We start from the raw sequence: 12,808 nt of genomic DNA, 5'->3' as shown, positions 1-12,808 counted from the left end.
AGAAGGTAGAAAGAAAATAATATTGATTTCAATATGTTGACATTAAAGGAAAAATATATTTCTTGGAAGTATAGCTTAGCAGAAAAATTTTCGTAGTCTCAGAGTGCCTAGAGACTAACTGGAAGATCCAAACGTTTATAGAAATGGATCAATTCATATTTGGGTCTAATTTTAAGGTTTTATTTATTAAATACACAGGTAAACTTTAGAAATGCTATTCCAAGTGTGTTTTCAAAATCTAGCTTAATTTCAGGAATTTGACCTTATGCCTCCCACGTCTCAACTCACATTTGGCGGAATGAACAACAAAAAATTGAGAGAGGCAAAAGAAACCAGGTGTTAAAAATCATGGGGTGATTTAGGTATAAATCCGCGAGAAGCAGATATACTGCTGGGTTTAGATATAAACCTACGAGAAGCACTTTTTATTTCAAGCAGGTGTGCAAAGAAAAAGTGCTGACCTGAATCCTGTGCTCTCTAATGGAATAATCTGCAGGATGTAATTAGTAATGGATTAATTAACTAAGGTTGGTTAGTTCATATACAACTTAAGAGAACAATTTAATCTCTTTGTGGTCAAATGTTAAATTCTAAGAAGATTAAACAATTAACATATGGAAAACTTCTTGATCTCTCAGTAAATAAAATACAGAGCTATAATAATTTCAATGTAAATAACATACTCATGGTGCTTCTATGGTCATATAATGTAAATATTCTCTAACCTCTCTTTTTTCTTACCAATCAGTACAGTACATAGATTTTAAAGTGTATGTCAACAAGATTCTTAGCCTTTTTTGTACCATGGACTCCTTTGGCACTCTAGTGAAGCCTACAGACCCATTTTTTTTAAAAACAAAACACAGAGGATTACAACAAATATTGATTATCCAATACAACTATCAGAGATTCACTCAATTCTATCCATGGACACCTTGGGGACCCTTGGACCCATCAAATGCCATTGTGTTGTGTATACATTTTTAAACATTCAACCTGAGCTGAATGAAAGCTTTTAGGTTAAAATTTGTTTTAGTTTCCAGTGGCCAGGTCATACATGAGGACTTGCCAGAGATAGTTTCTAAGGCATTTATTTATACATGAACATTTGAGACTATCACTTTTCACTGTAAAGACTTTTAATTTTTTAGTTTCCATATCTCCACTGCTCTCATGTACCCAAACTCAACATGTTCTGCTACACAGGGCATATTTTATGTCAAGTGTGTCTTGGGAAAGGTTAAGTTACAGTAAGTTTGATTGTTTATAGATGTCCTATATTAAACAATTGGTAACTCCTGATCTGAATATTTTAAGGCCTAAAACCCACTATGGTCATAATCACATAGAGAATGCTCACGGTTTAGTGTTCTACTTGTCTATTATAAAGAAAATACATAATTTTAAAAAGAATTATTAATAAAGTGATCCTTCCTTCCTCCCTCCCTCCCTCCTTCCTTCCTTTTTCTTTCTTTCTTTTTCTTCCCTCTGTTGCCCATGCTGGAGTACAGTCGGCTCGCTGCAGACTCCCTGCCTCTGGCTCACGGGATTCTCCTGCCTCGCCCTGCGGGCTGCCTGGGATTTCAGGCACGCGCCACCACCCCTCCCTGGTTTTTGTCCTTTGGCTGGAGGCGCGGTTTCGCCATGTTGGCCGGGCTGGTCTCCAGCTCCTGACCTCGAGTGGTCTGCCCACCTCGGCCTCCCGAAGTGCTGGGACTGCAGACGGAGTCTCGCTCACTCGGTGCTTGGTGTTGCCCGGGCTGGAGTGCGGTGGCGTGGTTTTGGCTCGCTGCAGCCTCTGCCTCCCAGCCGCCTGCCTTGGCCTCCCAGGGTGCTGGGATTGCAGCCTCTGCCCGGCCGCCGCCCCGTCAGGGAGGTGGGGAGCGTTTCTGCCTGGCCGCCCATCGTCTGGGACGTGAGGAGCGCCTCCGCCCGGCCACCCCGTCCAGGAAGTGAGGAGCGCCTCTGCCTGGCCACCCCGTCTGGGAAGTGAGGAGCGCCTCTGCCCAGCCGCCCTGTCTGGGATGTGGGGAGCGCCTCTGCCTGGCCGCCCCATCTGGGAGGTCTACCACAGAGGCCAGATGCAATGTGGGGGCTGGATGTGGTGGCTCACGCCTGTAGTCGCAGCACTCTGGGAGGCCGAGGCGGGTTGATCACTTGAGGCTAGGAGTTCGAGACCAGCCTGGCCAACATGGCGAAACATGAAAAATACAACAGACAAACCAACCAACCAACCAACCCAGCAACAACAAAACAGGTCTACCCTGGAGTCATACTCTAATTTTTTCTATTTTCCTCCCTTTCTGATCCTTTATCCCACTTTCTTTTTCTTCCTCTTCCTGCTCCTTCTTCTTTGTCAAATAGAGGATTGAGTTATTATCATTGATCCATACAAAGTCCCTCTCTCATTTACTTTCTTTAATTCCCACCCCCCATTTCTATTCCGTCTTCCCAGGTGCAACCTTCCTAATATGTTTGATATGCATCTTTTTGTTTGTATGTATTTTTAGAAAATGTTTATTGTTTTGTGTGCAAAAAAAAATTAATAAAAGAAAAAAAATAAAGTGATACAAAAATACATTTTACCAGAATTGTTTTCTGAGGGAAACTCTGGCCCTGCCTGGAAGATGGGTGGTCTTCAATTCAGTGCCATGTCCTAGATCTGCTCCCAAATCCTCATGTTTACAACTCAGGTTTTCCCTTGTATTTCCATTCTTATTTAAAGCTCAGTGGTGAAAAACCAAGTACACAAAGGAATGCCTGAGGATCTGTGGGATGGATTGTTTAGGCCAGGGTTTCTCACCCTTTCTTCTTCCCCAACACACAGGACGAGTGGTACAATCCCTTCTCTGATTCACCGTGGAAGTGATTCTTAACCCACGAAGAAGAGGGGATAAATTTTCAGTTTAAATTTAAACTGCTCCCTGACTTCTAGCTCTCCAAACTGAAAAAAAACATCAGTTTTATGTACTCTAAATGTTATTTCTGACCCATGCCAAAACTTACCTGGATTTGCATCACTTTGTCTCTTACTAAACCACATATTTCACTTATAAGACCAGGGCTGGGGGACATAGTAATAATTGCTGTCATTTATTCAGTCCCGACTAATTGCTAGAAACTTGGTTACACGATATGTGCATTTTCTCATCTAATCCTCATTAAACTGTGTTATATGCATTTTCTCATCTAATCCTTACCGTAACCCTGGGGGAAAAAAAAAGTATTTCCATGTTTTAGATAGGAAACTGGAGCTGAGAGCACTTAAGTAACTTACTTAGCTCACGTAACTAGAAAGTGGTTGATGTGGGTCTTCAACCCAAGCAGTCTGACTCCAGAGCTAAAGTTCTCAAACAAGCAAATACAGGTTTTGGAGACTGTTGTTCACTCCACCCAGTGTCCTCTTAGTTATTTTCCATCTGAAAATATTTTCTTTAGAATGAAGAACAAAAAAATCTATTGGCTTGTGTATCTTGGAAACACAAAGACTCTTAACTTTCACTATTTTCTTCCTAATGCTGGGTGCTAGGAAGCCTAAAGCCAGGTTTGTCACCTTTATCTTTCTTATAGACCCCTTTGATGTACATATTGTGAGGTGATCCTACACCTCACTTCTTTTCACTATCTTTTTCTTTTTTTTTTTTATTATACTTTAAGTTCTAGGGTACATGTGCACAACGTGCAGGTTACATACGTATACATGTGCCGTGATGGTGTGCTGCACCCATTAACTCGTCATTTACATTTTCTTACTGTCCTTTGCTTATTTCTTGCTTTATATATCTCTGCATATATAAATTACTTTTAAAGAACCAGCTGGCATATAGAGAAGTAAATGGTAGTTGACGGTGTTCTACTTTTTAAAAGAAATAGTGGTTGGGAGTCAGAAGACTCAAAGTCTAATGTCAGCTTTGTCACTAGTTCATAACCATAAAACAGTGACAACTCCACCTACTGGACTCAACTCACATGATCAGGATGAAAGGAAAAGTTGTGAAAGCGCTTTGAAAGTTTTAGGTTACATTTGGAAAGAGAGGAATCATTTCTATAATCAATAATATTAAAAAATGAAACTAAGTTTTGATGCTCTGATGCATATACCTTGGGCATATATTTAGAATAACAATACAAAACTGCTATAAAAGAGATACCTACCTGGAAAGTACCGCTCTGGGACTTTGGAAATGTAGAACAGGAAAGCAAGAAGAGCAATCATATACATCACAATTACACGGGGTGCAAAGTCCTGAAAAGCAGAACATGTTTTTTTACAGATCTTCCTGCTGTTACTGAATTCTGAATTTATTATGAATCTAATAGTGGGATTTAAGATTGTTAAATCTGAACTGTTTTGCAGACTGTCTCCAATAATAGAAACCTTGTCCTCATATGCAGGAAGCAGTCTGCAAGAATGGAGCACAGAGAATGCTCTAACAGTCGGGCTCTTAAAGGGGCTAGAGCTTTAACATGCTGAAGTTCCTAAGGGCACCCAACTCCATCTACAATGTAGGTATGTGGGTAGAATGCATATGGAAATGGAGTTGACAGGTAAATAAGCAGACACTGAAGACCAGGAACTTATGGCTGGAAAAGACCTAAGGGGTCTCCTCAGACAGAAATCTGTTCCAATATCCCAGATAAATGGTCCTCTTGAATACTACTATATGAAGCACTTTGTCTCACTGCTGACACAGTATTGAGAAGACTTTCCTGACCCTGAGAAAATCCAGCAAGCTATCCTTATACATATTGTTCCTAATACTGGTTATAAACCTAATTTATCAAGAACTCATTTAAGAAATAAGGACAGGCTGGGTGCATGGCTCATGCCTGTAATCCTACCACTTTGGGAGGCTTTGGCAGAAGGATCGCTTGAGGACAGGAGTTCAAAACTAGCCTGAGCAACACAGTAAGACCCCTCTCTCTACAATTATTATTTTTTTTTAATTACCTGAAGACAGGAGTTCAAAACTAGCCTGGGCAACACAGTAAGATGCCTCTCTCTACAGTTTTTTTTTTTTTTTTAAATTAGCTGGGCATGGTGGTGCACACCAATAGTCCTAACTATTTAGGAGGCTGAGGTGGGAGGACTGCTTGAGCCGAGGAGTTTGAAGGCAAGAGAGAGAGAGACTCTGTTTCAAAGAAATAAGACAAATTTCTCCTTCTTCTTCAAATATGAGCATCATCATAGCCCTCCCTAACTCCTATATTTTTCAGATTAATCGACCTCAGATTTCTCAAACATTCTAGAACACAACTTGATCCTGCCTCCCAAGAGTAACCCTTCCAGAACTTTTTATCTTTGTTAAAGTGCCTGTCTTTCCATCTTTTTAAAATAGAGCTTATTAAAGAATTTCTGTGAAAGTTTCCCTTTGCTTCCTCACTGGAATGATCTGTGATCATATTAGGATTCCATCTTTGAAAACTATTATCTAAGCCATCTTTCCATTTTAAGATTTCTGAATACAAAAAAAAAATCCATTTTTCTTAATTTCTCTAAAATTCACTGACTTATTTATGGGTCTTATTCTTTTTGTCATTATAAGCTCAAAAGGAATGTGTTTATCACATCCAAAAATTTTGGTCACTTCTATATCAACAACCAATTATTCCAGCTGGAATTTATCTAGAGTGGCAGTTCCCCATTCCATTTTCTTATTATAAAGGAATCAAAATTGTCAGAAAGATGTTTTCACAGATGGGAGGACTGCTGATGTCCCTCATCACTACTGTCTCATCTTTCTCCCAATATCCTAATTTATGAAGACATCATCACCCTTGTCCTCACATTGGCCAAGTAGCCAGATTATATCACTCAATTCACTCTGTCACAGAACTTCCTTTCTTTTCAGCTGTACACCGAACTGTTTTCCACTATGCTGTTGCCAACTTCATCCAAATAAATGTAGGCCCACTAATGGTCCCTCCTCTTCTAATAAAATCTGATTCTTTTGAATGAAACCCCCCTTTAAAGTCACACATTCTAGACAAAGGTACCATTGCAATGAGTATATGTGATTTCTGTCAGATTTCTTGGCCTATTTACTTGTATTAAAAATTCTCAAGTTTCCTCTCTAGTGCATATGTAGAGCATTTTTGTAACGATCTCTAAGAATGTAAGTCTTATTTCTAATACTTTTCTCAAGAATCCTGAGTTTTCACTGAGACTCTTCCTAATGCACATCAACTGTTCCCCCATAATACCTGATTCTAACAAATAGCTCTTCTTTTATTTCTCAATATATTCTCCTTGGGTGGATTGAACATGCTTCCCTGGCTCCAGCTACCAATACAATGATGATTTCCAAATCTTTATTCCCAGTCTCAAACTCTGGCTGAAATCCCAGATCCTATCTCTACCTTTACATCCAATGGGTATCCCAAACTCATCGGGTCAAAAAAAAAAAAAAAAATCCTTCCTAACCTCCCCTTCACCCCCTAAAAGATCAACTGCTCCTATTTCTATACTTGCATTATCATTGGCATTATCACTGATCCCGCAGACAAAGCTAGAAACTTTGGAGTCCCCCTCCACAAATAAGGACTTGGGTACTTATATACTAAGGGTAATAGAGAATAATAATGTATTATTTTACAGAAAGACAACTCAGAGAAAAACAGTATTCAGATTTTACCTCGACTTCTGCAAGATATGCTTATTTATATGGCTGTGAAAATTATGGCATCAATATGCAATTACAAATATGTTCTCAAATGACAAACATCCACCCATTTGGCCTGATTATACTACTTTACCCAAAAGGAATAAAATAGAAAGGAAAAAAAAGAGAGAGAAATATTAACTACACTCAACCTACCTGTACAATAGGAGCACCAATTCCTCCATTGAGCCAAACCCAGTGAAGAGTAGGAATCACTCCATATCCCGAAACAGAACAAAAGATGATAGAACGGAGCCTTTGCCATTGCTGCGTGAGGTAATTGGGATGAATCTGCGCAAAGAACACTGCCAGGATCATAGCAAGCACTGTGATCAAGTACACCTGACGCCAGTACTAGAATGAAAGGAAATCACATTTTAATTCTGTTATTAACAATAAAGGAACTGAAAAAGTAATTTTGGCTTTTACACTACAAATTCCAAACTCTATTTACTTGGTATTTGCATTTCAAAATAGGATTATCTCCCTTCGTTAAAAAATATGTTCCATACAACTTTTAGGTTTGTCAGAATGACAAACCAAATTCCAAAATGAGCTGGTAAAATACTACATTTATTCATACAAAAGCATTTTCTGATTACCTATTATATGCCAGGCACAGTTCAAGTTCTATAAAAGCAAAGATGACTATGACATGGACTCTCCCAGCAGTGAGCTCACAGACTATGGGAGGGGCAGAATGTGAACAAAAGATTATGATCTTATGGTAGATACTGTAACTGAGGAACAGAACATTGTAGAACCACAGAAGCGGGAACAATTAACTTTACTTGGGGTAGCTAAAAAATGCTTCACAGAGATGACATCGAAGATTTTGTGGGAAGACAGAGCTCTCAAGGAAAGAGAACAGCAAATGCAACAGGAAGTTTTGAGAAGAAAGGCTAAAAAGGCATACTGTTAGGCTAAATGTTTTGAAGTTTACCACACTGGCACTGGAGGAATAGCAGAATTCGGATGACATGGCTGTCTTTCAAACTGACTTATTAGAAAGACAACTCTGACATCAGTGTAGAAAATAGGTGACAGGAAACCAGCTAGAAAGATATTAGTTTAGTTTATTCAAAGAGAGAGTGGGGGCTTGGACTCCTGTTGAATAAAGTAGATGTGAGCGCCAGATTTAGGAGGCATTTTTGAAATAAGCGTAAGTCTTAATGGCTGACTGGCTGTGTGAGAGGGCAGTAGAGGAAAGCCTGACTGTTTTTAGCCTGAAAGGCCACATAAATGGCTTCTATTAATGAAGCAAATGAACAAAGACGTTCCAGGTTTGCTGTGTGTGTGATGGGGGAAGAGAACAGGGGCATGAAAGAACACACACTTAGCTTAGGTTTGAAGGGCTTATGGGATATGTAGGTATTTAAATAAGCAGTTAGCTGGTCTTAAAGTCAAAAGTCACGTAAGACAAGAGTTCTCAATCTGGGCTCCAAGGACTTCTTTGGGGCTATTAACTTCCTAAAATCAAATGTCAGAGTGTTTGTTTAGGGTGTGCCCAAAAGTACATTCTACTGGATCTAGGGTCCACAGGTTTCAATCTCATTCTGAAAGCAGCTGTGTTCCTTAAAAGGTAAAACGAGTCTTTTACAGGTCTACAGCAACTGAGTATTTGAAAATAATTAGAAACCAGATGGAAGAAAGCAGTTTTTCAATGATCAGGGACTGACTGTATCAGCTCCAGTAGTTCCCTTATCTTTTTAATCTATCTTGGACTTTTAGTTTTTCTGGTAAGAGATTTACAAAAAGTATCTCACTTTGATGTTTAGCAAGAGGTAAACAGAAAACAGTTTCAGAGAAATACAGAATAAGATAAGCAAAACAATTCAAATATTACATGGCTGTACTCACAAGCACCTGGTTATTAGTATGCTCTAATTTTTTTAAAAAATATAAACAGTTTCATGCAAAATGAGTAAGTTATGAAAGCTGGGCAGAAATAAATAGCATATACTGCTAAAATCAAGTCAATTTACAACAAGGTCACCTGCATATATATTTAATTATGTGCTTATGTTCCAAAGTGATTAGGCCTGAAAAGCAAATGGCTCACGTTTAAATGGCTACAACAATGTTCTTACGTATTCAAATCAAATTTATGATTTTTCTCTTCACTAATTTTCATACCAGATATGTTGACAGTATTCTCTGTTATTGTGTAGAGACAAAGGTCCTACTGAAAAATCCCAAGCAATCTGAGAAATTCCACACTGTGGCCGATCTTCCCAATAAGCGAAGCCTGGGGACTGTGCCTTAGAGCAGTGGTCCCCAGCGTTTCTGGCACTGGGGACTGGTTTTGTGGAAGACAATTTTTCCATGGATCGTGGTGTGGGGAGGCAGGCAGAGATGGTTTCAGGATAATTCAAGTGCATTACATTTATTGTGCACTTTATTTCTATTACTATTACATTGTAATATATAATAATTATACAACTCACCATAATGTAGAATCACTGGGAGCCCTGGGCTTGTTTTCCTGCAACTAGACGGTTCCCATCTGGGGGTGATGGGAGACAGTGACAGATCATCAAGCATTAGATTGCACAACCTAAATCCTTTGCATGTGCAGTTTACAATAGGGTTTGCACTGCTTTAAGAATCTAACGCTGCTGCTGATCTGACAGGAGGCAGAGCTCAGGTGGTAACGTGAGCCATGGGGAGTGGCTGTAAATACGTATGAAACTTCCCTGACTCGCTGGCCCACTGCTCACCTCCTGCTGCACAGCCTGGTTCCTAACAGGCCACGGACAGGTTCTGGGGGTTGGTGACCCCTGCCTTAGAGCACCTGTTACGTGGTGGGCCTTGGGCAGGACAGGCTCTATTCTTTGTGACTAGGACTAGAAATAACTAGTAGGTATACTGCTCCTGAGGGAGAAACTCAGTCTTGTTCTGAAAGGGAGGTAACTAAAAGGGCAAAAGAGAAAACAAGAGCATGGTAGAAAAACAGGAAGAAAACAAAGTAGGGTCGAAAGGGACTTTCTGAAAGGGAGAACTTGAGATGTACTGAAACCATGGGAACATTTCAATTTGTCTTCTTGGCTGGAACATGAGGTGATGAGTTAGGGGTTCTACTCCATAAGGTTTGGCTGGCCAATATTTTTAGGTCAGGTGCTGTATTATCTGATTACAGTGTTGCAAATGCTGCTTTGCACAAGGCAAAAACTGACTTTTGTGTGAACTTAGTGACAGAAAGCAGAGTTGATCCAGAATTCAGAAAAGACACATCTCACATTTGTTAAAGACACTGACTCCTATCTGGTCTGTCTTACAAGCCTACCCCCAAACATAAGACTGAAGACAGGAAAACATATTTTACAGAAGAATATGGGCTAATAAATTCAGATATATTTTCCTGAATATTTTTTCACTAAGAGGAGAAAAAAGAAATGGAAAGCAGTAATCAACTTCATAATTTTCACAAGTGTTAATTTTAACTTCAATTATATAAACACACAAATAAAAGATATATAATGTGCATATCTAAGGAACCATGCAGTCATGTAGATTTAGTGAAAACATTAATAATTTAATGTCTACATTAAGTTTCAGAAAATAATTGTATATATATTTTCCAATAGAAAATTAGTAAAATAAGTGTGGAACTGATAATAGATATTAGAGATGACAGGGCCATTCTGAAAAATAAGTTTATGCTTATACAAGACTCTTCTATTTATTGTATAAGTTAATTATGTACTTATTCGGAAATTCAAAAGAACCAAGGGAAGAAAACCCAAGACCAATATGAAAGGTAGAATGTAAAATGTTTTAATCTACTTACGTTATTACAATAAAATGCATAAAATACTCCTGAGACATAGCAGCCCAGTATTCCAATAGAAATTCCTGCATAATCTAATGCCATCCATCTTCGACATGTTTTTTCTGACCGATGGCAGGAAAAAAGATGATAGCCCACAGAACAAAGCATACAGACCTGTGAAAAATAAAAACAAATTAACCAAGTGACTAAAGAAACTAAAGCAACTTATGCATGATGTTCAGGGAAGTAGTTAAGAGGCTAGGCTTTCAATTCAAACATTTATGGGCTTGGATTCTAGCTCTGTGCCTTACAGTAGAGTGAGCCATGTCATTACTCTAAAGCCTCAATTCCCTCGTGGGTAAAATGGAGATAATAATAATGAAGGAGAAAATTTTAAATAACTATACTACAAAATGAAAATTATAAATCAATAGCACAGTAATGGGAAAGTTATACAATGCAAATGTTTTAAAACTATCATCTGAGGCTTGTTTTGATCCATGAATTAATTTGTTTTTAAAGAGTATTTACTATAGAAGCAATACATATCCTTAAAAAAATCAAAGAACATAAATATAAGTCCCTCTTACTCAATCTATTGCCCAGAGGTAGCCAGTGATAACATTTTTTATGTGTCTTTCCAGATATTTTCAATACGTATGTCAAACACCTGTAATATATTAGTCTATATACATGCACACATTATATATATATATATATATATATATATATATATATATATATACACACATTTTAAAATTAAATGAAATCACACTATGCATTCTGTTCCACAACTGGCTTTTTTTCAGTTAAGAATGTTCATGTCTGTATGAGACTGATTGTATAAATGAGTTTACTTTTAATTTCTAAGGTAAACACAGCTTTATTGCCTTCAAGAAAAAACAGGCTGGTGTAGTAGTGGCTCATGCCTGTAATCCCAGCACTTTGGGAGGCCATGGTGGGAGGATCGCTTGAGCACAGGAGTTCGAGACCAGCCTGGGCAACATAGGTAGACCTCATTTCTAAAAAAAAAAAAAAAAAATTAGCAGGCATGGTTGCATGCACCTGTGGTCCCAGCTACTTGGGAGGCGAAGGCAGGAGGATTACTTGAGCTTGGGATATCGAGGCTGCAGTGAGCCGTGACTGCCCCACTATACTCCAGCCTGGGTGACAGAGTGAGATCCTGTCTCAAAAAATAATAATTTAAAAAACAGTCATGACTTGCTAACTTTATATGGTTGCCAAACTGAGAGTAAAGCTAATCTGATTCAATCAGCTGTTCTGATAATTGATAGGGTTTCTATGGCAGAATGCCTTTCAGCCATCAAGTACCTGCTGTATGTCATACATTGGAGGTGATATAGAATCACTGAACAAACAGTACAGTAACAAATCCTACTGTACTTCAGTGCACAGCATAACTGGAAAAGGAAGGAGGATATTGACTCTGTGGGGGTACATGTGCATTTGGAGGGTGGGACTGGTGGGAAGAAAAGAGTATCAGAGAAGGGCTGTTCACCTGAGGCAGATTTTAAAAGTTGGGCTGGCATTCACCAAGGACATAAAAAAAGGTGTGCACATAATTATGGCTGGGGGCAGAGATTAAGGAAAAGCATCATATTCTTTATAATATGATTATGACATGTCCTATACATTAATGGGTTTTAACTTCAATATTATGGGTATGATAAGATACTGCTGAAGATTTTAAGTGCCCCCTTACAGAGGTGTGGACTAGAAGGGCTGAAACAGGAGGTTATAGAAATAGCCCTGGAGAGCACATACTGAGAAAGTGACAGTGGGGGTGGAAGCAATGGGACAAATAAACAATATAAAGTAGGTACAAATGATAAACACTTTGCAAGCTATTGTTAAGGCAGTAACATGGTCATCTAGCTATTAATATTTTATATTCTGGTCATTAAACAAATCTAGTTACTATAGACTCAATATCAATATTCAATAACAATGTACTTTGCCACAACTTCATTGCTTCATCAATTGTCTAAAATCCTTAATAGTCTAGAGATTTTTGGTTACTAAGCAACCAATCAGTAACTAATTCTAAGTTAGTTATTTAAATGTAACTCTTAGAAGCTTGGTTATTTGTTTTCTCAGATTATCCTTGAATTAAGCACCACAAATTAGGAGAACACAAAAGTGTGTATTTCTCATTGATGGGGAAAGATCCCATCGCCACAATGTTGAATGACACGAGCAGGTCGCAAAATAGCAAGCAGGGATGACTGTAGCTTGGAGGTAGGCAGACAGGTAAGTGAGCAGGCAGGTAGGCAGGTGCAAGGTAGCTATGCATACACAAACATACGCATTTGGGTTAAACTCATTGTTTAACGCAAATGTCCAATGTGGTTAC

The 12,808-nt window shown here is 38.6% G+C and overlaps 1 protein-coding gene across 20 annotated transcripts in view; it reads right to left on the bottom strand.

Moving 5' to 3' along the window:
• The window catches only part of PAQR3 (progestin and adipoQ receptor family member 3), a 55,628-nt gene that overhangs the window by 35,979 nt on the left and 6,841 nt on the right, over nucleotides 1-12,808 (bottom strand). For 13 of the 20 annotated variants that reach the window (XR_008660755.2, XR_008660756.2, XM_055297217.2 and 10 more), the window contains 3 exons: nucleotides 10,453-10,608; nucleotides 6,819-7,016; nucleotides 4,156-4,246 (listed from right to left, as the gene is read on the bottom strand). Coding sequence is in view for 12 of the 20 variants with exons in the window: in XM_055297217.2 (XP_055153192.1) it covers nucleotides 4,156-4,246; nucleotides 6,819-7,016; nucleotides 10,453-10,608 (445 nt within the window). In the remaining 8 variants the exon portion in view is untranslated. Of the gene's footprint in view, nucleotides 2,872-3,277; nucleotides 3,433-4,155; nucleotides 4,247-6,818; nucleotides 7,017-9,109; nucleotides 9,169-10,452; nucleotides 10,609-12,808 lie in introns of all 20 variants that reach the window. The other 7 variants (XR_010113846.1, XR_008660760.2, XR_008660758.2 and 4 more) reach the window with 3 other exon arrangements.

This window comes from Symphalangus syndactylus, chromosome 10 (genome assembly GCF_028878055.3).
Source record: "Symphalangus syndactylus isolate Jambi chromosome 10, NHGRI_mSymSyn1-v2.1_pri, whole genome shotgun sequence".
NCBI classification, from domain to species: domain Eukaryota; kingdom Metazoa; phylum Chordata; class Mammalia; order Primates; family Hylobatidae; genus Symphalangus; species Symphalangus syndactylus.
The sequence above is the reverse complement of the archived record's forward strand: the minus strand, read 5'-3'. Positions and strand labels throughout refer to the sequence as shown.